Below are 27,028 nucleotides of genomic sequence, written 5' to 3'. Positions count from 1 at the left end.
ATGCAGGTTTGATAGTTATATTTTCAATAATGAATGGTTAGCTGTTATGTGACAATTAGGTCAAAAACTCTATTTAATTTTTTGGTGTAGATGGCTAAGGAAGTTGCACAGAACTTCACCAACATCCACTCCCAAATTGATATGGAACCTTCACAAAAACACATGGAGCAACTGCGAAAAGAAATGGCTGAGGATATACTAAAAATGTCTGGTAATGACATTTAATTCAAAGTAAATTCTTTATTTTTATGTAGTTGTGTGGGAAAGCCATATGTTCAGTTCATGCCTATGATTTCAGAGATCAACAAAGCCAACAACTGCTTCATGTGTGCCACTGATAAAGAACCTGGATGTGGCCCAAAGACTGACTGGGTTAGTAACTTTATTTAATATGTTTATAATCTTTTGACAACAGTGACGGCATGTAAGACAATTTATGATATAACACAATGGATTGCTAATTCGTCATACCGCATTGATATTTGATATTATTTATAACGTGTTACACTTTGTTTTGTTTTGATTGAATGTTTTGCATGCCAACTGAGGTTCCATGTGCTGTGCCTAGGAATGAAGACAAAGAGTTCAACAGAGTAAAGAACACAAACTGGAAGTGCAGTCTTTGTTGTTGAAAATGTATGCTATACCCCATCCACAATGAAGAGGCTCTGAAATGTACATCAACCAGGGATGAAGAGAAAGTTAACACGGTGAAATGTTTCATACTTAATTGAAGTTAAGTGTCTGTTGACATGTTGGAAAAGATTAAAGGTCTACAATTTGTTTAATTTGTCAATATTATATTTTTATTCATTGATTTACTGGCCACCATTACTGTGGTTGTCACGCTTCTCGTGGGCTGAAGGAAGAGGAGACCAAGGTGCACCGTTTAAAGTGTTCATGATTTAATCCAAAAAAACTATCGAACAAAAACAACCAACAGGAGAACGAAAGCGAACAGTTCTGTCAGGCAAACAAAACAGCTAAACAGAAAATAACTACCCACAAAGCATCGGTGGGGGAAAGCTACCTAAGTATGGTTCTCAATCAGAGACAACGATAGACAGCTGCCTCTGATTGAGAACCACACCTGGCCAAACACAAAGAAATGCAAAACATAGAAAATGAACATAGAATGCCCACCCAAATCACACCCTGACCAAACCAAAATAGAGACATAAAAAGCTCTCTACGGTCAGGGCGTGACAGTGGTTACATGTTCAGTACATGTATTGACCAGCAAACCCACTGCAGCCTACCTCACTAGCTCACTCTCCATCCCTGCTTTGGACAATTAATAGCATGACTCTCGTACTTTGCCCTTTTCCTTTATGGTTGATATTAACAACGAAAGGAGATATTATCTGTCTCTCTTCTATTGTGTTCTACTGTTAAATACTGTGGGGGAAAAAAACTGGGAAAATAAGTACTTAGAACTACCAATTACTGTAGATAAATATTAAAGAAAAGGGTAAACACAACACTGGACTGAACCCCTTAATTGTCAAAATAATAATAATAATGTACAACAATATAGAAGATACATGACTAGAGGTTATGTAATATGGGTGTATATCCACTGCATGCTTCTTAGGTGTGTAATTGACATGACCAAGGAGCTATTGCAAATTTGAAACTATGAAAAATATACTTTACACCGCGTGATTTTACAGTACACAAGCAAGAGTGTGCAATATAGAAGGGTAGTCAGCGGACATTAGGTCACATGACCAAGGAGCTATTGAAATTCTACATTTTGAAAAATTATTTTAAAATCTTGTGAGATGAAAATGGACAAACTAAGGGGTGTGCAATGTGTAGGCCACTGAGTGGACATTCTGAACCTTGTTTGAAGTCACCAGGTCACATGACCAAGGAGCTATTGAAATTCTACATTTTGACAAATTCATGTGAGATAAAAATGGACAAACTAACGGGTGTGCAATGTGCGTCTATGCCATCGGGTTAGCTACAACCAGATTTGAACGTTTGGAGTAATGGTTAAAGAACTATTGAAATTTGAAAAATGTGATTTGTCACGATGTTGACGGTCCCTAACTGCTGTTGGTGGACGTAAGGAAAACTACAGGCGAATATTCAATCTGAAACTGTCTTTACCTCGGTGTTTTAATTTGTCAAACGGCAGCCAAGCATGGATTCATCAAGTAACCTCATCACCTTGCACTTTCACCACCCTATGAAGTTCATCATCATTTATTGAATCTGTAACCTAATAAAATGTATGCTTTCCCGAGTCCTAGTGGGATGACCACATAAACATGTCATCCGTGACTCCAAGTTTACTTCGATATGATGGTTATATCAATAATTTGGTCATAAAAGCGTTTCCACCTTCATTTCTCGCATAATACATTAACCTACACAAAAATATCCAACCTTATATTTTACCGACAATATTAGCTGTTTCCATCAGGCATGTTGTACTTTTTTTTATCGGACATGTAGGCCTACTTTATTCGCATAAAAAGGTTGGATGGAAAAGTGGTTAGTCTCCTTTCTAAAAAGGGGCAACTATTTCCCCCAATGTGAATCCTGTTCAGCTCACGAGCCTCAATAATTCTGGACCCTGGGCTTTTTTATTCTGCGTTCCTTTGTTTTGTTTACACGAAGTGTCAAACTTTACCGCATTGAATTTTTTATCCGGATGACTGTCTGTGGATTGGAGAGGTTTGGATGACCACGGCGTGCCAGCTCTGACCTGACACTAACTGGCCCCTGACCACCAGGAATGTTCCTTTAAAGAGAAAAATGCAGAGACGGGGCGGAGCTGCAAGCCCGCTGTCACTCTCTCAGTATTCCATAGTAGATTCACAGTATATCTTCAGGCTATTAGCAAGCAAATGAACTGTAAGGTAGAAGATCCCGACGAATACGAGAGAACGAAAATCAGTCCTCGGCTTTTGCAGAAGTAAATGCGGCATAATGGAATACTTTTCCCTGGGTGTCTGAACCTTCTGTGTTGTCAAACTGGGGACTTTGTTCTTCTTTGATCATATCTGATTGTTATTGAAATGGATAGTATAACCTACACTGGCTTTGAACCTTGGCTTTACATTCGCGGATGAAATCTTGCATCTATTTGCCACTTGAATAACACCAACGAGGTGTCGCGTTGCCTATTCACAAGGCTGCTCTCTATGTATCTCATCGGCTAACCTCTTCTTGGGAACACTTGCTCTTGGGTCGGAACTATGATGTGGACTTTGTTTGCTGTTTTTACCTGTACTGGACTATCTGGTATTCTTGCAGGTTTGTATTTTTTCTTTAACAAAAAACCTGCTCCTATTCGAATTGGATTCATAGGCAGTGTATTCATTGTGTGCAACAATGTAGCGTTCCCGCTGTCTCGGGACAATACGCGTGATAAGTGCAGCAACGGTGACAAAAGTATTTCCTCACGCTCCGCTCTGTTGACCACCTCGGGTCAACATTCTATTTGTGTGGAGGTGAAACTCGTGTCTCATGATAACATTGAGATTTTCTCTTTAATGTAGAATGTTTTCAAACGAAACACAAAGATATTGATATGTTTTTATAACTATGTAATAACCTCAAAAGACCATAACAATGAAGGCTACTGTGAGCTAACATCCATTGTCTACTGCCAACAATTGATTTTGAATACCTGCCCACATTATAAACAGAATTGTTGTGTTATATAAAAACATGAAACCCCCGTTGTGAACAGAACAGCCCTTGTGTGCACGTTGGCAGTGGAGAGGACTCTTAAAGATGGCAGTGTTGCCCAGAAGGTGTTCTTAAGTCCCATGCGCAATGCACCTGGAACGCGTCTGGAGTGCACATCCTCCTCCCATAGCTTCCCAAAACTTGATCTGTGTCAAAGTCCACATTGAAGCGTTCAAGTTAAGACTTTAGATTCAAGTTAATATGACATACACACAGACGCACACACAACCACACACACACATCCTCACCCTCCTCCTTCTCCTATAACCTGTCCTCTCTCTCTTCCTATAGATGTGGGTCGTGTAGGGGGGGTAGCCCCTCACTGTGAGAGCCAGGCGTGTAACCCCCGAATGGGCAATCTGGTGCTAGGTCGCAGGGTCCTGACCCAGACCGTATGTGGCTACAAGGGCCCAGAGCCCTACTGCTCCTACTCGGACCCCTCCTCCTCCACAGTGCCCTGCCCCCCGGCCAGGTGTGGGGAGTGCAACGCGGCCCTCCCCCTGCAGGCCCACCTGGCTGCAGCCATGGCCGACTCCTCCTTCCGCCACCCCAACACCTGGTGGCAGTCATCCGGGGAAGTGGAGTCTGAGACTCTGCAGCTGGATCTGGAGGCAGAATTCATCTTCACCCACCTGATCATGGTGTTCCGCTCGCCCCGCCCTACTGCCATGACCCTGGAGCGCTCACAGGACTTTGGGCAGACCTGGAAGACATTGCAGTACTACGCCAGGAACTGTAGTGCCACCTTTGGACTGGAGGAGGGAAAGGCAGTGCTGGATGGGGCCCCCTGCACCTCCAAATACTCTGGAGCTTACCCCTGTACCAGGGGAGAGGTGAGGAGTGTGTGTGTGTGTGTGTGTGTGTGTGTGTGTGTGTGTGTGTGTGTGTGTGTGTGTGTGTGTGTGTGTGTGTGTGTGTGTGTGTGTGTGTGTGTGTGTGTGTGTGTGTACAGAGACAGACAGACAGACAGACAGGAACCAGGTGTTAGTCCAAACAGCAGCTCAGACTCACACCTCTAGCCGTCCAGGATGTGCCCTGTCATGGCACCTTACTTATGGACGGATGAACAGCTGGAAGGAAGGTGGGATGATAGATGTTGGCTACTGTACTACACACAGGAGTGTCCACTCCACTCTCCCCTCATTCATAAAGCTAACCTGCATATTCCCCTGTGTGTTTAAATCATGGGTCTCTAATCTAAATACAGGTACTAATCAAAACCGTGATGAGTTGAGTCAGGTGTGTTAGTGCTGTTCTGGAACTCCAGTCTGCACACCCTAACCTCTCTACAGCTCTCTACGGCCTGGGTAGTCCATAGTACCCAAGCCAGCAGCAGCACTACGGAGGATAGTGTTATTACTACAGAAGGGTTGGTATCAGGTAGGTGTAGGGATGTGGCAAGAAAGGGTTCCTGGCATCTCCTTGATGTCTTACTGAAACAGTGTGTGAGGGGTTTCAGCTCCTACCAAGGCAGAGCTAACAGTTCACTCAGTGCAGGGAGATCATGTAGAGCAGGGTTCCCCAACTGGCGGCTCACAGGGCCAGATTTGGTGGTTTTATTAGGCCCCCCAAGTTTTCTGAGAATAATAAAAAACAATATATATATATGTATGTGTTGTTGTTTTTTTGTTAGACATAAAACACTGTAAAAACACTAGGAAATCAGCTCCAAGTAATTTTCATTTTGAAAATCTATTCCAAGTATTCCCATGCATAATAGAGACACATGATCGTAAACAATTGTATGCCAGGTTTGAAATGATTATGTTTTAGTCAAATATGATATAGTTTTGGGCTTCTTGCTGTCAATTTGCAGTCTATAAAATTATTTCCAAGTATGTTCTGGCCCCCCGACCATCCGCTTAAGACAAAAATGGGCCGTGGCTGAATCTAATTGATGATCCCTGATGTAGTGCATGTCGACTCTGTAATGAATCTAGTTGATGATCCCTGATGTAGTGCATGTTCACTCTGTAATGAATCCAGTTGATGATCCCTGATGTAGTGCATGTTGACTCTGTAATGAATCTAATTGATGATCCCTGATGTAGTGCATGTTGACTCTGTAATGAATCTAGTTGATGATCCCTGATGTAGTGCATGTTGACTCTGTAATGAATCTAGTTGATGATCCCTGATGTAGTGCATGTCGACTCTGTAATGAATCTAGTTGATGATCCCTGATGTAGTGCATGTCGACTCTGTAATGAATCTAGTTGATGATCCCTGATGTAGTGCATGTCGACTCTGTAATGAATCTAGTTGATGATCCCTGATGTAGTGCATGTCGACTCTGTAATGAATCTAGTTGATGATTCCTGATGTAGTGCATGTTGACTCTGTAATGAATCTAGTTGATGATCCCTGATGTAGTGCATGTCGACTCTGTAATGAATCTAGTTGATGATCCCTGATGTAGTGCATGTCGACTCTGTAATGAATCTAGTTGATGATCCCTGATGTAGTGCATGTCGACTCTGTAATGAATCTAGTTGATGATCCCTGATGTAGTGCATGTCGACTCTGTAATGAATCTAGTTGATGATCCCTGATGTAGTGCATGTCGACTCTGTAATGAATCTAGTTGATGATTCCTGATGTAGTGTATGTTCACTCTGTAATGAATCTAGTTGATGATCCCTGATGTAGTGCATGTTGACTCTGTAATGAATCTAGTTGATGATTCCTGATGTAGTGCATGTCGACTCTGTAATGAATCTAGTTGATGATCCCTGATGTAGTGCATGTTCACTCTGTAATGAATCTAGTGGATGATTCCTGATGTAGTGCATGTCGACTCTGTAATGAATCTAGTTGATGATCCCTGATGTAGTGCATGTTCACTCTGTAATGAATCTAGTTGATGATTCCTGATGTAGTGCATGTCGACTCTGTAATGAATCTAGTTGATGATCCCTGATGTAGTGCATGTCGACTCTGTAATGAATCTAGTTGATGATTCCTGATGTAGTGCATGTTGACTCTGTAATGAATCTAGTTGATGATCCCTGATGTAGTGCATGTCGACTCTGTAATGAATCTAGTTGATGATCCCTGATGTAGTGCATGTCGACTCTGTAATGAATCTAGTTGATGATTCCTGATGTAGTGCATGTCGACTCTGTAATGAATCTAGTTGATGATCCCTGATGTAGTGCATGTTCACTCTGTAATGAATCTAGTTGATGATTCCTGATGTAGTGCATGTTGACTCTGTAATGAATCTAGTTGATGATCCCTGATGTAGTGCATGTTGACTCTGTAATGAATCTTGTTGATGATCCCTGATGTAGTGCATGTTGACTCTTTAATGGTACTGCTCCACAGGCTTTCCCTGGTAGGATTGCCTACATGTAATCCTGTCAACTTTTATGATCTGCTGTATCGTACATCCAAAAGCAGTCTTCCCCTGTGAGTGGTGTGTGTGTGTGTCCTTGCAAGTGTGAGCATGTGAAAGTGTGTATGTGTTTATTTGAGGGACCAGCTACTATAAGATACTTGAGTCATGTTGTGATGTGCGTGCAATGCATGTTTGTGTGTGAATGCTTGTGTGTTTTTGTGTGTATGTGAGGGAAGCAGCGAGACACTGTGATAGTAGCATGACCTTTACACTCTAACCTCTGTCTGATGACCCTGAGGTCAGGGGAGGGGTCCAGACTCCAGAGTCCTTTCAGCTCCTCATCACAGAGCCTGTTATACTAAACCATTCTCCACTCTCTCTATCGCTATGGCTACTGTATTTATCTTGTGATGTTCATCATTAACTAAAACCATAATTCTGACAGCTCAACTGTCTGTGGCCTGTCTGGTGATGACAGCAAGGCATGTACAGAACTGTGTGTGTGCTTTACCCTGAGAGCTGAGAGCTGTGCTCTGTGTGTTTATGTTCATACAGAGGGCAAGGTGCACACGCAAATATGCCTTCCCTGTCAGGCTTTCACCTACTAGCTCAATGTGTCAAGTGCATGTGTGTGTGTTTGTGTGTTTAGTCAGTGTTAAGTGTTTGGGCTCCTGCAATCAGATAAGTGTTTAGCTGTGATGGATAGCAAGAAGGAGGGAGGAGGAGGAGGAGTGTCTTAGCTTGGAGCGATACTGTGAGGGAGCAGGTATTCTCAGCTTCCCCCCTCCTTTATCTGATGAACATTAAAAAGCATGTCATCTCTTGTGCTGAGAGCTGAACATGTTCATCTGAATGGGGGAAAACCTGGGAGGCTCGTTCAGGTACTAACTGAAGAGGTCTAGTTAGTCTCTCTGTTGGAGAGCTCAGGGCTCCTTGTGTTATTTATGAGGTCAGTTGGGCTGGAAGAGTGTGTGTTTAGGTGTTATAGAGACTGTGACCTCCAGGGAGGGAGCCGTCGAAACAGAGCCCCACACACACCTCTCTCCCTGTCTGTCTGTCAAGGAGGAAGTGCCGTTGCCCTGATGGAAGTTGGTCCTGCAGGCGAGACGGCCCATCCCCCTCCTCTCGCTTTCTCTCTCTCTCGCTCTCTCCCTCCATCAATGCCCATTGTTCCTGTTTACCAGAATACAGTCCACAGCGCTTTGATGGAATTAGGGCTGTTGAAGCCAGACTTACACTGTTTTTCAGACTGTAACAGGAAGAAAAGATTATGAGCGTAGAAATGCCACATGCTCCCCTGACTAAGGTTTCTGTGGGACTGCTCTCTCTGTTTCTATGGTTTGGGAGACCATACCCAGACAATGACTTGACATTTCATAAAAACTTTAATGAGAAACGTAATTTGTTTGTTTGTATGTGTGTGTTAGAGTTTGCTTTCGTTGTGTGGGTTGCATGAAGTCTGTGCCCTTCTGGAGAATCCAGAAGGCCTCTTGTGGAATTTTTGCAGGGTATGGGAATGTTGATTGGGTAAGTGTGTGTGTAGTTGGGAATGTTCATTGGATGTTGTGTGTGCAGTTTGGGATTGTCCATTGGGGATGTGTTTGTATGTGTGTGTGTGTGTGTGTGTGTGTGTGTGTGTGTGTGTGTGTGTGTGTGTGTGTGTGTGTGTGTGTGTGTGTGTGTGTGTGTGTGTGTGTGTGTGTGTGTGTGTGTGTGACAGTGTTGCTGCGATGTCACCGGGCTATCGCAGAGCCTTTGTCCAGGGCTGAGTTATGTGGGGCTGCATCACTCGCCCGCTCTTTTGTCTCGTCCTCCTCTCCCGTGGACTGGCGCCCCTTGCCCTATTTGTTGTGTTCCCTTAATTGCGGAACACAATGCCGTGACTCTGTGACCTATTCCAACAACAGGGAACTTAATAGTGCTCCTCCCATCACACCCCAGGCCAGCCATACAGCCAATGGAGACGCAGCATGGGCACGACTCACAAACACACACCCCTCACCCAATGATATCTATATCAGGGATACATACTCTCCTCCAATAACACTCCCTCCCAGCATCACACACTTCCCTCAATGACAAGTAACTCCCCTTAAACAAACACACTTCTGCCCCAGTGATATCTGTGTCAGAAACACACTTCTGCCCCAGTGATATCTGTGTCAGAAACACACTTCTGCCCCAGTGATATGTGTCAGAAACACACATCCCTCTCAGGAACACAGTTCACCCTCAACAAGAGCAGCAGTGTAACAGGTTGCCATAGGAGCAGCCACCGATGTGATGGCAGTTGTGCTTTGGCTGGGGGGTAAAATGGAGGGATCATCAATTTAGGGATGCAAGACTCAGAGAGGGAGAAAGAAAGAGAGACAGAGAGAGAGGTGCAGAAAAGAAGATGTGTTGTCACCAAGTCTTGCATAATAACATAGTGCCACTAACTCGTATCATTTTGACTGACTGTTGGATTGGTTGATTGACAGGTGATCTACCGTGCCCTCCCGCAATGGGAAGCTCTTGACCCATATGGGGTGGCAGGCCAGGAGCAGCTGAGGGTGACCAACGTGCGCGTACGTCTGCTGGAGCCCCAACCCTGTCCCTGCCAGGCCAAAGATCCCACCGTTGGAGCCCCGCCCACCCAGCACTTCGCCATTTATGACCTCATCGTGAAGGGCAGCTGCTTCTGCAACGGGCACGCCGAGCAGTGTGTCCCCGCGCCAGGTTACCGCCCTGTCAGGGACAGAACCAACCACGTGGTGAGTGTGTGTGTCTGTGTTTGTGTCTGCGTATCTGACTGTCAGTGTGAAAGTGCCTGCATACCCGTGTTCATGCATGTGTTTTGTGTATCAGTCATTAGCATAGTGATGAGGGCTATCACCTTTCTCTGTCCCACTTCCTGTGCTGGGCTTGCTCTGTCTGGGTAGATAAAGAGCTGCCTTTCCTGTGATCCAGATTACAAAGGAGATGTTGATATTGATTCAGCACTGGGCTAATGATGGTGTTGAAGTCTAAAGAAGTGTGTGTGTGTGTGTGTGTGTGTGTGTGTGTGTGTGTGTGTGTGTGTGTGTGTGTGTGTGTGTGTGTGTGTGTGTGTGTGTGTGTGTGCGTGCGTGTGTGCGTGTGTGTGTGCGTGCGTGCGTGCGTGTGTGTGTGCGTGCGTGTGTGTGTGTGTGTGTGTGTGTGTGTGTGTGTGTGTGTGTGTGCGTGGGCGCGCGCACTGATAAAGGTGTGAATGGACATGGCTGATTCACAGTGTGTAGATGGACATTAGAGATGCAGTGAGCGTTTCAGACTACCTGTGGAACGCCTATCTCTGCCATCTCCACAAGCAGTTCTGCCCGACGCCTTTTGAAGTAGAGCGCCTATTCTATTGCAATCAGCAGGCCCAGAGAGCAGGGAAAGTGAGTGTGACAAAATAACCTTTAGACTGCAGACACAGAGACAAAGACATAGACACACAGAGACTGTCTGACTGTGGGTAACTATAACTCTGTGTATGAGTGTTAAGCCCACAATAGCAGTGTCTGTGGCAGTATTACAGTATCTAGGAGCTTGTATGTTTGCAGCCGGTCAGTCTGTCTCCTCTGTTGTGAGCCCACTGTAATCAGAGGTGTCTGTCTGTCATCCTCCCCCATAATATCACTGGCTTATCTAGTAACCCAGTGGACTACACCTAGTTAACCTAGTTTGGACTTGACTCTATCTAGGTTACAAAAGCATCCTCAGAATGTGTTTTAAGCTTTTTAATGTTGATATTCTAAACATTAGGTTATATCACAACACGACCTAACTTTGTAGGAACGTCGGTGTGTCGTGTGATATGCGGGAGAGTTGGGTAAACAAGCATTGAGACGGGAGATGGTATGAGGTTATATAAGTTCTCTCTCTCTCTCTCTCTCTCTCTCTCTCTCTCTCTCTCTCTCTCTCTCTCTCTCTCTCTCTCTCTCTCTCTCTCTCTCTCTCTCTCTCTCTCTCTCTCTCTCTCTCTAACATATCATATCGGTCATATCTACCAAACCCAAACAACCAGAGCACGACAAGACAGAGGAGAGATTAGAAGCGGGATGCTAAATGTTAAGTTTAGTGTTTGGGGCTAAGATCGGGGTTAGGGGGTTGAGGTTTAGGTTAGGTTAAGGGAAAATAGGATTTTGAATGGGAATATATTTTTACTCCCCAAAAAGTCCAGAAAATTCTGAGTACCCCTCGCCACGGCACATGGAACGAGGCGGGGTTGGTTGTGACCGGAGTCGGGCCTGTACCAGCCCCGCCCACCACACGTTTTCATTGGTTGAGGCGCATTCGCATTCCACCACACTCTGCTTTTTGATATGTCAGCACATACAGTACCAGTCAAAGGTTTGGATACACCTACTCATTCAAGGGTTTTTCTTTAAGCTTACTATTTTCTACATTGTAGAATAGTAGTGAAGACCTCAAAACTATGAAATAACACATATGGAATCATGTAATAACCAAAAAAGTGTAAAACAAATCAAAATATATTTTATATTTGAGATTGTTCAAAGTAACCACCCTTTGCCTTGATGACAGCTTTGCACACTCTTGGCATTCTCTCAACCAGCTTTATGAGGTAGTCACCTGGAATGCATTTCAATTAACAGGTGTGTCTTGATAAAAGTTAAGAATATATTTCCTTCTTAATGCGTTTGAGACAATCAGCTGTGTTGTGACAATGTAGGGGTGGTATACAGAAGATAGCCCTATTTGGTAAAAGACCGAGTTCATATTATGGCAAGCACAGCTCAAAACAGCGAAACCACAGTCCATCATTACTTTAAGATGAAGGTCTTCTTCCTTGCTGAGCGGCCTTTCAGGTTATGTCGATATAGGACTCGTTTTACTGTGGATATAGATACTTTTGTACGTGTTTCCTCCAGGATCTTCACAAGGTCCTTTGCTGTTGTTCTGGGATTGATTTGCACTTTTCGCACCAAAGTACGTTCATCTCTAGGAGACAGAACGCGTCTCCTTCCTGAGCGGTATGACGGCTGCGTGGCCCCATGGTGTTTATACTTGCGTACTATTGTTTGTACAGATAAGCGTGGTACCTTCAGGGGTTTGGAAATTTCTCCCAAGGATGAGACAGACTTGTGGAGGTCTACAATTCTTTTTCTGAGGTCTTGGCTGATTTTTTGGGGGGTTTTGCCATGATGTCAAGCAAAGAGGCACTGAGTTTGAAGGTAGGCCTTGAAATACATCCACAGGTACACCTCCAATTGACTCAAATGATGTCAATTAGCCTATCAGAAGCCTCTAAAGCCATGACATCATTTTCTGGAATTTTCCAAGCTGTTTAAAGGCACAGTCAACTTAGTGTATGTAAACTTCTGACCCACTGGAGATGTGATACAGTGAATTATAAGTGAAATAATCTGTCTGTTAACAATTGTTGGAAAAATTACTTGTGTCATGCACAAAGTAGATGTCCTAACCGACTTGCCAAAACTATAGTTTGTTAACAAGACATTTGTGGAGTGGTTGAAAAACTAGTTTTAATGACTCCAACCTAAGTGTATGTAAACTTCCGACTTCAACTGTATGTAGAGTTTACACAAATATTAGCGTCTTAGCTCTACTGTAGGACTCTGTAGGAAACCACTGTGAAATGAGCAACATTAGATCTAAATGTTCAATACACAAAAAGTGGACTCGTGAGCTAATGTGGCTCATTTCACAGTTGTTTCAGAGTCCTACAATAGAGCTGATACGCTAACATTTGTGTAAAGTCTACATAGTTATGTTCTGTGGGTGTCACTGTGTAGACTGATACCCCGTTTCAGGGGTGCACAATCCATGGGTAAGCCTGTACAGTGCATATAAGTATGCCCCCAAAGCAATTATGCAGTCTTAATACATTCACAAATCTTTTCAGACTCCTGAGGGGGAAGAGGTGTTGTCATGCCCTCTTCTCGACTGTGTTGGTGTGTTTGGACCATGATATATTTTTTAAATTTTTAAATTTTTAATTTCACCTTTATTTAACCAGGTAGGCTAGTTGAGAACAAGTTCTCATTTGCAACTGCGACCTGGCCAAGATAAAGCATAGCAGTGTGAACAGACAACAACACAGAGTTACACATGGAGTAAACAATAAACAAGTCAATAACATGGTAGAAAAAAAGAGAATCTATATACAATGTGTGCAAAAGGCATGAGGAGGTAGGCAATAAATCGAATAATTACAATTGAGCAGATTAACACTGGAGTGATAAATCATCAGATGATCATGTGCAAGTAGAGATACTGGTGTGCAAAAGAGCAGAAAAGTAAATAAATAAAAGCAGTATGGGGGGTGAGGTAGGTAAATTGGGTGGGCTATATACCGATGGACTATGTACAGCTGCAGCGATCGGTTAGCTGCTCGGATAGCAGATGTTTAAAGTTGTTGAGGGAGATAAAAGTCTCCAACTTCAGAGATTTTTGCAATTCGTTCCAGTCGCAGGCAGCAGAGAACTGGAAGGAAAGGCGTCCAAATGAGGTTTTGGCTTTAGGGATGATCAGGGAGATACACCTGCTGGAGCGCGTGCTACGGGTGGGTGTAGCCATCGTGACCAGTGAACTGAGATAAGGCGGCACTTTACCTAGCATAGCCTTGTAGATGACCTGGAGCCAGTGGGTCTGACGACGAACATGTAGCGAGGGCCAGCCGACTAGGGCATACAGGTCGCAGTGGTGGGTCGTATAAGGTGCTTTAGTAACAAAACGGATGGCACTGTGATAAACTGAAGTATACAGAATGGTGTCGTCTGCGTAGAGGTGGATCAGGGAATCGCCCGCAGCAAGAGCAACATCATTGATATATACAGAGAAAAGAGTCGGCCCGAGAATTGAACCCTGTGGTACCCCCATAGAGACTGCCAGAGGACCGGACAACATGCCCTCCGATTTGACACACTGAACTCTGTCTGCAAAGTAGTTGGTGAACCAGGCAAGGCAGTCATTAGAAAAACCGAGGCTACTGAGTCTGCCGATAAGAATATGGTGATTGACAGAGTCGAAAGCCTTGGCCAGGTCGATGAAGACGGCTGCACAGTACTGTCTTTTATCGATGCCGGTTATGATATCGTTTAGTACCTTGAGCGTGGCTGAGGTGCACCCGTGACCGGCTCGGAAACCGGATTGCACAGCGGAGAAGGTACGGTGGGATTCGAGATGGTCAGTGATCTGTTTGTTGACTTGGCTTTCGAAGACCTTAGATAGGCAGGGCAGGATGGATATAGGTCTGTAACAGTTTTGGTCCAGGGTGTCTCCCCCTTTGAAGAGGGGGATGACCGCGGCAGCTTTCCAATCCTTGGGGATCTCAGATGATACGAAGGAGAGGTTGAACAGGCTGGTAATAGGGGGTGCAACAATGGCGGCGGACAGTTTCAGAAATAGGGGGTCCAGATTGTCAAGCCCAGCTGATTTGTATGGGTCCAGGTTTTCCAGCTCTTTCAGAACATCTGCTATCTGGATTTGGGTAAAGGAGAAGCTGGGGAGGCTTGGGCGAGTAGCAGCGGGGGGGGGCGGGGCTGTTGGCCAAGGTTGGAGTCGCCAGGAGGAAGGCATGGCCAGCCATTGAGAAATGCTTGTTGAAGTTTTCGATTATCACGGATTTATCGGTGGTGACCGTGTTACCTAGCCTCAGTGCAGTGGGCAGCTGGGAGGAGGTGCTCTTGTTCTCCATGGACTTTACAGTATCCCAGAACTTTTTGGAGTTAGAGCTACAGGATGCAAATTTCTGCTTGAAAAAGCTGGCCTTTGCTTTCCTGACTGACTGCGTGTATTGGTTCCTGACTTCCCTGAACAGTTGCATGTCGCGGGGGCTCTTCGATGCTATTGCAGTTCGCCACAGGATGTTTTTGTGCTGGTCGAGGGCAGTCAGGTCTGGAGTGAACCAAGGGCTATATCTGTTCTTAGTTCTGCATTTTTTGAACGAAGCATGCTTGTCTAATATGGTGAGGAAGTAACTTTTAAAGAATGACCAGGCATCCTCAACTGACGGGATGAGGTCAATATCCTTCCAGGGTACCCGGGCCAGATCGATTAGAAAGGCCTGCTCGCAGAAGTGTTTTAGGGAGCGTTTGACAGTGATGAGGGGTGGTCGTTTGACCGCGGACCCGTAGCGGATACAGGCAATGAGGCAGTGATCGCTGAGATCTTGATTGAAGACAGCAGAGGTGTATTTGGAGGGCAAGTTGGTCAGGATAATGTCTATTAGGGTGCCCATGTTTACGGATTTAGGGTTGTACCTGGTGGGTTCCTTGATGATTTGTGTGAGATTGAGGGCATCTAGCTTAGATTGTAGGACTGCCGGGGTGTTAAGCATATCCCAGTTTAGGTTACCTAACAGAACACATTTTTGGTGGCCTTCCTAAGCCAGGATTCAGACACGGCAAGGACATCAGGGTTGGCAGAGTGTGCTAAAGCGGTGAGTAAGACAAACTTAGGGAGGAGGCTTCTGATGTTGACATGCATGAGGCCAAGGCTTTTTCGATCACAGAAGTCAACAAATGAGGGTGCCTGGGGACATGCAGGGCCTGGGTTTGCCTCCACATCACCCGAGGAACAGAGGAGTAGTAGGATGAGGGTGCGGCTAAAGGCTATCAAAACTGGTCACCTAGAGCGTTGGGGACAAGGAATAAAAGGAGCAGATTTATGGCCGTGGTAGAATAGATTCTGGGCATAATGTGCAGACAGGGGTATGGTGGGGCAGCGGAGGCAAGCCCAGGCACTGGGTGATGATAAGAGAGGTTGTATCTCTGGACATGCTGGTCTCAATGGGTGAGGTCACCGCATGTGTGGGAGGTGGGACAAAGGAGGTATCAGAGGTACGGAGAGTGGAACTACGGGGTCCATTGCAAACCAAAACAATGATAACTAGCCTGAACAACAGTATACAAGGCATATTGATATTTGAGAGAGACATACAGTAAGGCATAAAGTGATTCCAGGTCTTGATTGGGAGAGCTAGCTAAAACAACAGGTGAGATAACAGCAGCTAGTCAGCTAACACAGCAACAGCAGGTAAAAATGGCGACGACTAGGCAGAGAGGGTCGGATTGACTACACACAGAGCCTGAGTTAAAACACAGAGCCGACAGATAAAACACAAATAAACAGAATGGAGTACCGTGAATTAATGGACAGTCCGGCAGGCATCAGCTATGTAGCCAAGTGATCATAGTGTCCAGGGGGCAGCCGTAGATGGAGCAGGGAAGCCGCCACTAAGCTAGCACGCAACGTTTAAAGTTAGTAGCCCGGGGGGTGGTCTGCTCAGACGGAGGGGGTCTGCTCAGACGGAGGCCGGTTGAGGGCACAGCGGATGGGGTATTCGTCTGCAGACCAGACGTGATCGTGTCGACAGAGAATCCAAGCCGGATGGCGATGGCGAAAGAGAGGTTGTGATTGTAGAATTGTGTTTGCTAACTGGTGCTAGCTTCGTGGCAGTGGCGCTAGCTGCGCTAGCTGCAAGCTAGCTGTGAGGATCAGAAGTAGTGGCTCAGGGATTACGGCAGGAATCCGGCGTTGTTGTCGAGAGACAGTCCGATGCTGGTAAATTGGTGAGTAATATCCAGGCTAATAACAGGGCTGGTGTCTGTGCAGAAGGTAAAAGCTGCTAGCAGCGGCTAAAAATGGCTAAATAGCTTGTAGCTGATTAGCTGCTTAGCTACTGGGGGTTCTTGAATGTGTTCCAAAGTTAAAAAATAATAGCGATTCCGTATCACATTGGGTGAGGTAGGTTACCGGAAGGTATAATCGAATTAAAAATCGAAAAGAGATAGAATTTTTTTTTAAATATATACAAGAAATACGAAAAATACAAACGTACACGAGAGGAGGACTAAACAAACACGTCTACACTGCTACAAGTTTCCAAGAAAAAGGATATTACAGTTCTTCAGGTCCCGTTGATAGGATAGTCTCAAACGGAGCTCGTCCAGTTTGTTCTCCAGTGATTGTACATTCGCCAATAGAACAGAGGGTAGAGGCGGTTTATTTACTTGCCACCATAGTTTCATCAGGGTGCCCGCACGTTGGCCTTTATATTGCCGGATTTAGGGTCTGGTGTGAGCAGTATGTCCTGTGCCGCTGACTCATTGAAGTAGAAATCTTCATCCAAATCAAGGTTAGTGATTGCTGTTCTGATGTCCAGACGCTCTTTTCGGTCATAGGAACCGATGGCGGAAACATTATGTTCAAAAAAAAGTTAAGATCAGCTAAAAAAAACAAAACACAAAATAGCAGTTCAGGAGCCAGGATTTTATGCACCCATGAGTTCAACAGTTTTTTCTGTTTATTGTCAAACGAATTAATTATTGTATTAAATCTTAAATTCTAACAACATTCCAACCGTATTTAGCATTATCTAGTCCAAAGCTGCCATGATTCTATCCACTATTTTTATGTTTGCATCGCTTTTAATGAGGGACTTTTATTCAGAACCGCAAATTCCACTTTTGTGGCTAATTTTTAATGTGGCTAGCTTCACATTGGTAGGGACAAGCGTGTACCAGGGCCGCGTTCAGCAGGAGGATGGACACAACGTTGGCCAACGTTCAGCTATAAATGTCAAATGTAGAACAAACATGCCTCTGATTTAAGAATTCCTGTCAGTTCTATTCATGGCATTTGAGTCTGCAACGTTCCAAAACGTTTTTTACTGAACATGCCCAGGCGAACCCATTGAGCAACACGAACCCAGCTCTGCGCATCGCTTGTCTGGAAAGCCTCAGCAAATGAAACCGTGTGGTGGGCGGGGTAGGCCCGGACCGACCTCGCCCACAGCCGACCCCGCCACCTTAAGTGTGTCGCGGCTAGGGGCTTCTCGAAAATTCATGAAAACAAAGCTGTGTGTGTGTGTGTGTGTGTGTGTGTGTGTGTGTGTGTGTGTGTGTGTGTGTGTGTGTGTGTGTGTGTGTGTGTGTGTGTGTGTGTGTGTGTGTGTGTGTGTGTGTGTGTGTGTGTGTGTGTGTGTGTGTGTGTGTGTGTGTGTGTGTGTGTGTGTGTGTGTGTGTGTGTGTGTGTGTGAGAGAGCATGTAAGTAAACCCAATAATCAGTGGCCTTGATATTGAGGGCTATTAGTGCCCAGACAGTTTCGTGCAGTCCGAAGTGTTTTTTGGGAGAAACAGTGTTTTTGTTGTTGTGTTGCAGGGCTCACAGTCCAGACCACATGGGAAGGTGATAATGGTCTGTGTGAGCCACTCTGAGTTGACCACAGAGACAGTTTTTGGCCCACATCCAACCCTCTGGGCCCATGCTCAGCTACTGGAGAGTTAGCAGCAATTAGCATAGCAAGTGGAGAGGCAGTAAGAGTCTCTAAGGGCTGTAGAGACTTGCACAGTAACTGTAGTCTGAGAATGAGTCTCTGGAGAGGTGTTGGAATTTAAAGACTGCACCTCATGGAGAGTATTGTGCTATACAGGTGTTTGCCTGAGTACACACACACGCTGATGATCGGATTAACACACACACGTATCATGTTGTTTGGATGAATACACACACACGCTGCTGATGAATGACTTAATTTCACATTGGCCCATAAAGCTTTTGATGTGTGAGGGGAAATGGGCGTGAGTGACGCCCATCCTCTGGGTGTGGGGCTGCCAAGGTCTTCCTGAGCACCCGTCTGTACCCTCTGCCACCCCTCCCTGTCCATGTCCAACAACCTCTTTATCAGAGGGTCAGAGTGTTTGAAATACAGGCCTGTCAAAACAGAACACACACACACAAGCTCTTGGAGATTGGGGGGGGCAGGAAGGAGTGTGCGTGCATTTGTATTTGTGCGTGCATTTTATTTGTGTGCGTGCCTGGGAGCCTGGCTGCCTGGGTATGTATTGGTGTATGTGTATATCAAGCAGGTAAACATGTGAAATTGTTTGGAATACCAGCTGTCTGGAGCTTGGCCAATGTCTCTCTCTCTCCTCTCCTTCCCCACCTCTTTCTCTTCTCCTCTCCTCCCCCCTCTTCTTCTCTCTACTTGCCTCCTTCCCCCTTTTCCACAATCAGTCCTGGTTACAGATGATTCCATTCTCATTGATGTAGTGATGTACACAGAGTTCCTTCACTCATTTTCTCTTTGTTTGTCCAATCCAGACCTACCACATCCATTTCTCACACTGTCTTTACCTGTCTGTTCTTATCTTCCTCCATTCTCCTGGTTGATGGAATATGGTTGGGGTTATGTCTTGGGCTGGCACAGTGGCTGGGGTTGAGTTTGAGGTAAGGTTAGGGTTAGATCTGGGGTTAGTGCAAGGGCCTGGGATATGTCCCAGTTCCGGTAGCTACAGGTCTCTCCCATGCCTGTGTTTAACCCTCTGTGTGAGCGTCTGTGCAGCATAGGGGAGAGGGCATTTTGAGGTAGAGGGCAGCAGCCTCTATAGCCATACACCGTGGGAAACTGAAACTACCGCAGGGGTTGGAGTGTGTGTGAGCGTTTGTGTTCAGTGTGTGTGTGCATGCGTCTGTGTGCTTGAATGTGTGTGTGTGGGTTCAGGCCTCTCTCTGTGTCTCTGTTCCCCACACAGAGGCACTGTAACCCAAACAGATAAATAGCTACCTCAGATGCCTTGTCAACCTCCCACCTAGAGTACATCATTAACCCGCGTGCATGACATTCCAACTCACAGGAATGACAAGGAGACTGTTATTGCGCTCTCAGCGCTGCATATTTCCACGCACACACACACATACACACATGCTCGCTCACACACACACACACACACACACACACACACACACACACACACACACACACACACACACACACACACACACACACACACACACACACACACACACACACACACACACACACACACACACACACACACACACACACACACACACACACACACACACACACACTCAGACACTGTCCTTTTCAGGCCCCTTTCGTCACAAGGCCAATGTTCATTTCCAGCGATGAAGCCAAACAATCAGTCTCCATTCAGCAATTACAGGACAGGACCTGAAAGAGAACAGGCAGGGGAGCCCCCCCGACCCCCAGGGGTTAGACTTGGGGTGCTGCTGCTCTCACGTGGGAACTGCTCTCTCCCTTACACTGATCTCTTTGTCCCCCCTTCCTCTCCCTCTCCCTTTCTCCTTCTCTTCCTCTCTCTCCCTTCCTCTCCTCCTTTCCCTCTCCTCTTCCTCTCTCTCAGGTTCATGGGAAGTGTGTGTGTAGTCACAACACTGCAGGTGTTCACTGTGAGCGCTGCGCTCCGCTCAACAACGACCGACCCTGGCAACCTGCGGACGGACTCACAGGGGCTCCACACGAGTGCAGGAGTGAGTGACACTACTGCTATTCACTATACACTAGGGCCAGGAATTCTATCTGAGGATGGGATCTGGTCAGGAAAAACTCACGGCCCCACTTACAGCCATCATTGATCATGATGACCAATCAGTGCCTGTTTAGAGAAGATTGACAGATATCTGTGATTCTGATGTCCCGTCCTGTCTCCCTATAGAGTGTAAGTGTAACGGGCATGCCCAGAGCTGCAGTTTTGATTGGTCGGTGTGGCGGGAGTCCGGCCAGCGCAGCGGAGGTGTGTGTGAGTGTCTACACAGCACAGAGGGACGCAACTGTCAGAGCTGTAAGACTGGCTTCTACAGAGACCCCCAGAGGGCGCACACGGCCCAGGACTCCTGTAAACGTAAGACAAACTCACGCACGCACACGCACTCCCGATGGCTAAAGCAACAGCTCAAAGTACTTCAAAGATTTCAAGTAGTATTTGAACCCATGTCTGACTCACATTCACTGGCTTGCTCTATCACTCACTCACTGACTCAATCACACAAACACTCACACACATAAACACACACCGTAGGAATCCAGAAAACATGAGACACATACACACTGTATACACACACCCTTACTGGCAGAGCCAACTAATTTCTGTCCGGAATGCTGATTGCTGAGATCGCAAGCCGAGACGTGCTGGATAACGTCGCTCCTGATGGGCACCTGGTTCTTCGTGTGTGTGTCAGTGTGTTTGTGTTTTGTCTTTCACACGGCCTACACTCTCTCTGAGGATTACACATAGATGAATCATCAGACTGGAGCATACCTGGGACCTGAGTGTCACACACTCACACTGCCTACCCCGACCCCTGTCCCTGTTGTTATGGCTGTTTGTGTTCTCTGTGAGTCACTGGAGTGGTTCGTCATCACTAATCAACACAGTGGTGGCTCGTGTAAGGAAAAGGAACGGGAAAGGGGGATACCTAGTCAGTTGTACAACTGAATGCATTCAACTGAAATGTGTCTTCCACATTTGTGTGTGTGTGTGTGTTTGTGTTGTTTGTTTGTGATGGGACTTAAGTAAACACTAGATACCCATCCATAAAGACGACAGTGGCTACATTCTCTGATTATCTGTCTGATTTGACCCAGTGAGCTCAGCCCCACAGTTATGCAGAAGGCTGGGGAGACGCTGGCTGGTGTGTGTGTGTGTGTGTGTGTGTGTGTGTGTGCATCACTGCATGCTTGTGTGCATGTGTTTAGGTTTGCCTTTAGGGAAGTCTGTAGCATGTTGGTATTTTCACATTGTCAACAAGTGAGAGTGGAACACATATTTGGGGAATGTTTGTAGACAGGACACATTTAGGAGGCGAACCCCAGTGTCAGAGCGAGGTTGAAATCTGACAACTGAGGAATTTCTCTCCGTCTCTAGGAACATATTTCCAATTCCAGGGATGGCGGAGCTCTTTAAAGAAAACACACAATCGAGCCGCAAACTCACACACACACACAGTAACAATGAGTGTGTGTGGGAGATTAACTTTTGTTTGTTTTCTAAGTGGGTGTGTTCTGTGGTTGTTCGGGCAGCTGCTCTGTCACGTATCACTACAGACCCATAATGTTCTCATTGTGAGAGCTCACTGCGTCAACACACACACACAACTCCACACATTCTCATCTCTAAACTCCAATAATTATACAATTAATGTATTAACAATGTCCTATTATACAACATGATCCTATTATACAACGTGAGAGAGCGAGAGAGAGAGGGAAAGTGTGTGTGTGTGTGTGTGTGTGTGCACCTGTGTGTGTGTGTGCACCTGCGTGTGTGTGTGCTGATGGCTTTGCTGCTTCTAGGCTGCTATCACTCGAGGTGACTGAACACTACAGTCTCAACAGGGCCTCAATAAATGCTTTTCAGGAAGATAAATTATTTGAAGTTCAAGTTTTTTCTTGTAAATGGGGAGAACCCTGAAGAGAGAGACTGTCTCTCCTAGCTGCCCTACATATGCCTTTGGATTTAGATGTCAGTGTAATGATTCCCCTGTCTTTGAGTGTGTGTGTGTGTGTGTGTGTGTGTGTGTGTGTGTGTGTGTGTGTGTGTGTGTGTGTGTGTGTGTGTGTGTGTGTGTGTGTGTGTGTGTGTGTGTGTGTGTGTGTGTGTGTGTGTGTGTGTGTGTGTCTGTGTCTGTGTCTGTGTCTGTGTGTGTCTGTGCGTGCGTGCGTGCATGCATGCATGTGTCCGTGAGTGAGTGTGTGCGTGCCTTCGTGTGTGTGTGTGTGTGTGTGTGTGTGTGTGTGTGTGTGTGTGTGTGTGTGTGTGTGTGTGTGTGTGTGTGTGTGTGTGTGTGTGTGTGTGTGTGTGTGTGTGTGTGTGTGTGTGTGTGGTCTACATGGGTCTTTACAAGGTCTGTTGATAATGAAAGTTACAGAATGAATGAAACTACAGATGCATCTTATCTTATATTTGTTGCCCAGTGTGATAAGTGATAAAGGTACAGCCTTGTCTGGGTCTCAGACAGTAGAGCCTTGTGACATCATCTCCCTGCACCCAGACAGGGGAGCGGGGGAGAGACACAGGGGGGGGGGGGGGTCTGGCTCTGGTTAAATAGTAATTTACTGCCAGTGGGGAAGGATGGAGGGGGGGCTTCAAGCATCATTAAACAACAGAAATAAAGCTCTACACCACCCCTCCTTCTCCCCTTCACATCTCTCCCTCCCTCCTCTTCTCTCTCTCTAGTCCTCCCCCCTTGTATCCCTCGCTCCGATGAGTACAGATTTATGGTGATACTGATACTTTGGCTGTTACTCTCACCCCCTGCAAAGTTCTCTTGTAATTCACAGACTACTAGGACAGCAAGAATGTGTTTGTGAATTTATGTGTACATTTTATGTGGTGTGTGTGTCTGTGTTTTCAGCCTTTGCAAGTTGTGTGTTTTATAGGGGGGTTATGGTGTGTGTGTGTGTGTGTGTGTGTGTGTGTGTGTGTGTGTGTGTGTGTGAGGTGGTTGTTGAGTGGGCAGAACATAGCACTGACTGTGCGTGTCCCTCTATCTTATATTGCTGCGGTCTGTTTAAAGAACACACTATCAGCCGAGAGAAGGGAGAGAGACAGGAGAGAGAACTGTGGAAGGTATTTGAGAAAGATGTGTGCTCATGCCTGTGCATTCCCGCGCGTGTGCTTGGGTGCATGCGGATGTCGTACGCGCGTGCATGTATCCTTGTGTGTGTGTGTGATGGCGATCTGATAAGACGATGACAGAGAGACCATTGTGCTTCGTGGTTCGGGGAAACCCTGGACTGTTCCATTCAGTCCAGACTCCAGAGTCCTTTGGGAAGTGGTCTCTCTCCCTCTCCCAGTCTTATCACTTCCTCCTCCAGGCTGGGCTACAATGAGGTGGCACGCTCTGGAGTGTGTCTATCAGTGTGACAGTTACGCAATGACTAATGAGTGTCTAATAAAGCCATTGGTAGAAAAACTAAATATAAACTGGAAATGTTGCCAACATTAGGGTTCTCAATCTGAATGTGTGCAGTGGTTTACTTTGTGTGGATTTGATTGGCTGTGGTTGAGTGTGGTGGATTTAATTGGCTGTGGTTGAGTGTGGGTGGATTTGATTCGCTGTGGTAAGGTACAAATAGATCCAAATGAATGGCTGTGGTTTATTTGTGAGTAGATAACATTGTATTTGATTAGCTGAGGGGGAGTTATTGATGTATATATGACTGATGTGCCATGTCTCCTCTCTCTCCTCCCTCTCTTCCCCCCAGCATGTGGCTGCCACCCCCTTGGTTCAATACCCTTCCACCTGGGTGGGGGGTCTCTCTGTGACCCTACCAACGGAGACTGTGTCTGCAAGCCCGGCGTGGGGGGCTCCCACTGCGACAGGTGCATGGTGGGATACTGGGGTTTCCATGACTACGGCTGCCGTCCGTGCGACTGTGCGGGAGACTGCGATCCCTTCACGGGATACTGCATGTCCGGGTGAGTCATATATATATGTATATATGTACAATATATGTGTATATATATATGTGTATAAATATATGTATATATACACACACCTGTACACAAACACACCGTTGGATATGATATATATAATATTACGTTTATATTAACAGCAAGTCTATAATGTGTATGTGTGTGCAGGTCAGATCGGGACCTGTATAATCTGGAGGGAAACTCCAGTGAGCTGGTGAGGATCTTTAGGGCAGACGAGCTCTTTTCTGCCCTACACTACTCAGGTTAGACATGGGGTCACCACCGTGTGTGTGTGTGTGTGTGTGTGTGTGTGTGTGTGTGTGTGTGTGTGTGTGTGTGTGTGTGTGTGTGTGTGTGTGTGTGTGTGTGTGTGTGTGTGTGTGTGTGTGTGTGTGTGTGTGTGTGTGTGTGTGTGTGTGTGTGTGTGTGTGTGTGGTCTGCTCCACAGCCCAGTGCCCAAGCTTTAATGGTTAAGTAGTGAAAGTTATGGTACATCCTTACAAGGGCAGAGAACAACGATCTGTGTGTCTGTGGACAGTTTCGATCTCCCAGGGCCTTACAGCTGAGGAAGACAAATTCCTCCTTGATCACACACACACGCACACTGTCCTCACATTCCTAAGTCACCACTTATCTAAGTCCACACACACACACACCCACCCACACACAGAGCAGGTATCAGTCACATATCCGGAAGGGATATTGGTGTGTAATATGTCAATATGATTGTGTCCCCTGCAGAGAAATGTGAGTGTAAGGAGCAGGTCCTGGCCAACAGCAAACTCTTCTGCACCATGAAGTTTGCCTATGGTGAGTACTGAGACACACATGAACAACAGCGAGAGAGATGGTGGTAATAACACCATATTTGTTTTTTTGCTTCCTTGGTTTCCACTGTGTTGTTTGTTTTTTGATTTTCACTGTGTTGTTGGTTTATTGATAACTCTGTGTAAACATTATTTTATTGTACAATAAAGGCTTGTTTACATGTCAAAATATCTCTTTCCCTCTCTCTACCTATCTCTGTCTCTGTCTCATATCTCTTTCCCTCCCTCCCTCTTGTTCTCCCTCCCTCTTTCTCTCTCCCTCCCTCTTTCTCTCTCCCTACCTCTCCTTTCTCTCCCTCCCTCCCTCCCTCCCTCCCTCTTTCCATCTCTCCTCCTTCCCTATCTCTCTCCCCCTCTATCTCGCTCTCTCCCTCTCCCCACTCTACTCCCTCCCTTTCTTTCTCCCTCTCTCCTTTCCTATTGTTCTCTCTCTCTCCCTCTCTCCTCCTTCCCTCTCTCTCTTTCTCCTCCCTCGCTCTCCCTCCATCTTTGTCTCTCTCCTCCCTCGCTCTCCCTCCATCTTTATCTCTCCTCCCTCTCTATCGCTCCATCTTTATCTCTCTCCTCCCTCCCTCTCTTGCTCTCTCTCTCCACTTCTTCCCCTCCCTCTCTGTCTCAGTGTTGAAGGTTAAGGTCTTGTCAGCCCATGATAAGGGCTCCCATGCTGAGTTGGAGGTGAAGGTTCAGAAGGTGTTGAGTCAGAATACTAAGGTGAAGATCCAGAAAGGACGAGTCACACTCTACCCAGAGTCCTGGACCGCACGGGGCTGCACCTGCCCCATCCTCAACCCAGGCCAGTCTCACACACACACCTATGCACACACGCATTCACAGGCACACGTGTGCACACACACACGCACAGTTACGTACGCACACACACGCAGGGCTGCTGAGCTAATGATGTCCCTGTTTATGCTTTGACTACTTAGGTGGGGAGTACTTGGTGGCGGGCCATGCAGACAGGAAGCAGAACCGTCTTATCGTCAACATGAAGAGCTTCGTCAAGCCCTGGAGAGCCAGCCTTGGACGCAAGGTCCTCACACTAATGAAGAAAGACTGCACCTGGTAAACAGACGGGAGGACACTGGGAGATGGACAGACTGACTGATAGATGGAGAGAGAGAGACAGAGAGAGGAGAAAGAAGACACTGCCATTCATTTGTTTTTGCCTTCTCTGGAGGGGGAGTTCTCTTATGGAGGTGGGGACTAAACAGACTATAAACGCCCGCCCCTATCTGCCCTGGGCCAATAAGAGTGCGTGGCTGGCAGAGAGAACATATACAGACTATGAGCCTCTGTTTGAGTGACAGTTCGGCCCTCTCTTCCACGCGTACATAGACACCCAGCCACTCCCTCTCTGTAGCACTTTAGCCCAGGGCAGAAGGGCCAATAGGATCATGGGTTGACCTTAAGACTGGACAACAGAAAGACACATTTGACCCCTTGTGACCCCTGTAGGAAGGCTTGTGGTGGATGGTGACCTGTGCCTCTTTCCCCAATGTGTTCTGTTCTCAACAAACTGTCTGTCAAGCTGTGTAACAGACACAGATGTGTACACACAGAAGGATGTTGAATAAGCCATACATGCCACTACAGGTGGTTGAGTCCAGGTGTGTTTGCGAATGTGTATGTGTGTTGTGAACTCTGTGTGTGTGTGGCTGCGTGTCTGATGAGCACAAATCCATCCAGCTTCAGTCCAACTGATCCGTTTTTGACTCTGAAATTTGGGCAGGATAACCTCTAGAGATGAAAACAGTCCTATCACAACAACATACACCACTGAATATATATATGACAATACACATATTACCTCCCAATATGTAATACTGCTGTGACCTACAGAGCCCTGAATTCATCTCTATTCCTTCCTATGTCTGCTCCTGTACAGTATTACTTGTATATAACGGTAGAAATATGA

The 27,028-nt window shown here is 46.1% G+C and overlaps 1 protein-coding gene across 1 annotated transcript; it reads left to right on the top strand.

The window, feature by feature from the left end:
* The first annotated feature begins 2,762 nt into the window (after nucleotides 1–2,762).
* LOC139533951 (netrin-4-like) lies at nucleotides 2,763–27,028 on the top strand. The gene is made up of 10 exons (XM_071332497.1): nucleotides 2,763–3,270; nucleotides 4,000–4,541; nucleotides 9,529–9,801; nucleotides 20,210–20,336; nucleotides 20,522–20,707; nucleotides 24,073–24,286; nucleotides 24,452–24,546; nucleotides 25,025–25,093; nucleotides 25,730–25,903; nucleotides 26,040–27,028. Exons 1-10 carry the CDS (start codon nucleotides 3,213–3,215, stop codon nucleotides 26,177–26,179), a joined length of 1,878 nt encoding a protein of 625 aa, XP_071188598.1. The 5' UTR covers nucleotides 2,763–3,212; the 3' UTR covers nucleotides 26,180–27,028.

Source organism: Salvelinus alpinus, chromosome 11 (assembly GCF_045679555.1).
Source record: "Salvelinus alpinus chromosome 11, SLU_Salpinus.1, whole genome shotgun sequence".
In the NCBI taxonomy this organism is placed as follows: Eukaryota; Metazoa; Chordata; class Actinopteri; order Salmoniformes; family Salmonidae; genus Salvelinus; species Salvelinus alpinus.
The sequence above is the reverse complement of the archived record's forward strand: the minus strand, read 5'-3'. Positions and strand labels throughout refer to the sequence as shown.

What these genes read in the sequence shown, in the direction of transcription:
- LOC139533951 (XM_071332497.1), top strand. Translation starts at nt 3,213, where the DNA reads ATGATGTGGACTTTGTTTGCTGTTTTTACCTGTACTGGACTATCTGGT. An exon ending in ACCCCTGTACCAGGGGAGAG is followed by an intron (nt 4,542 to 9,528) that starts GTGAGGAGTGTG and finishes GTTGATTGACAG; the next exon opens with GTGATCTACCGTGCCCTCCC. An exon ending in GGCCCAGGACTCCTGTAAAC is followed by an intron (nt 20,708 to 24,072) that starts GTAAGACAAACT and finishes TCTTCCCCCCAG; the next exon opens with CATGTGGCTGCCACCCCCTT.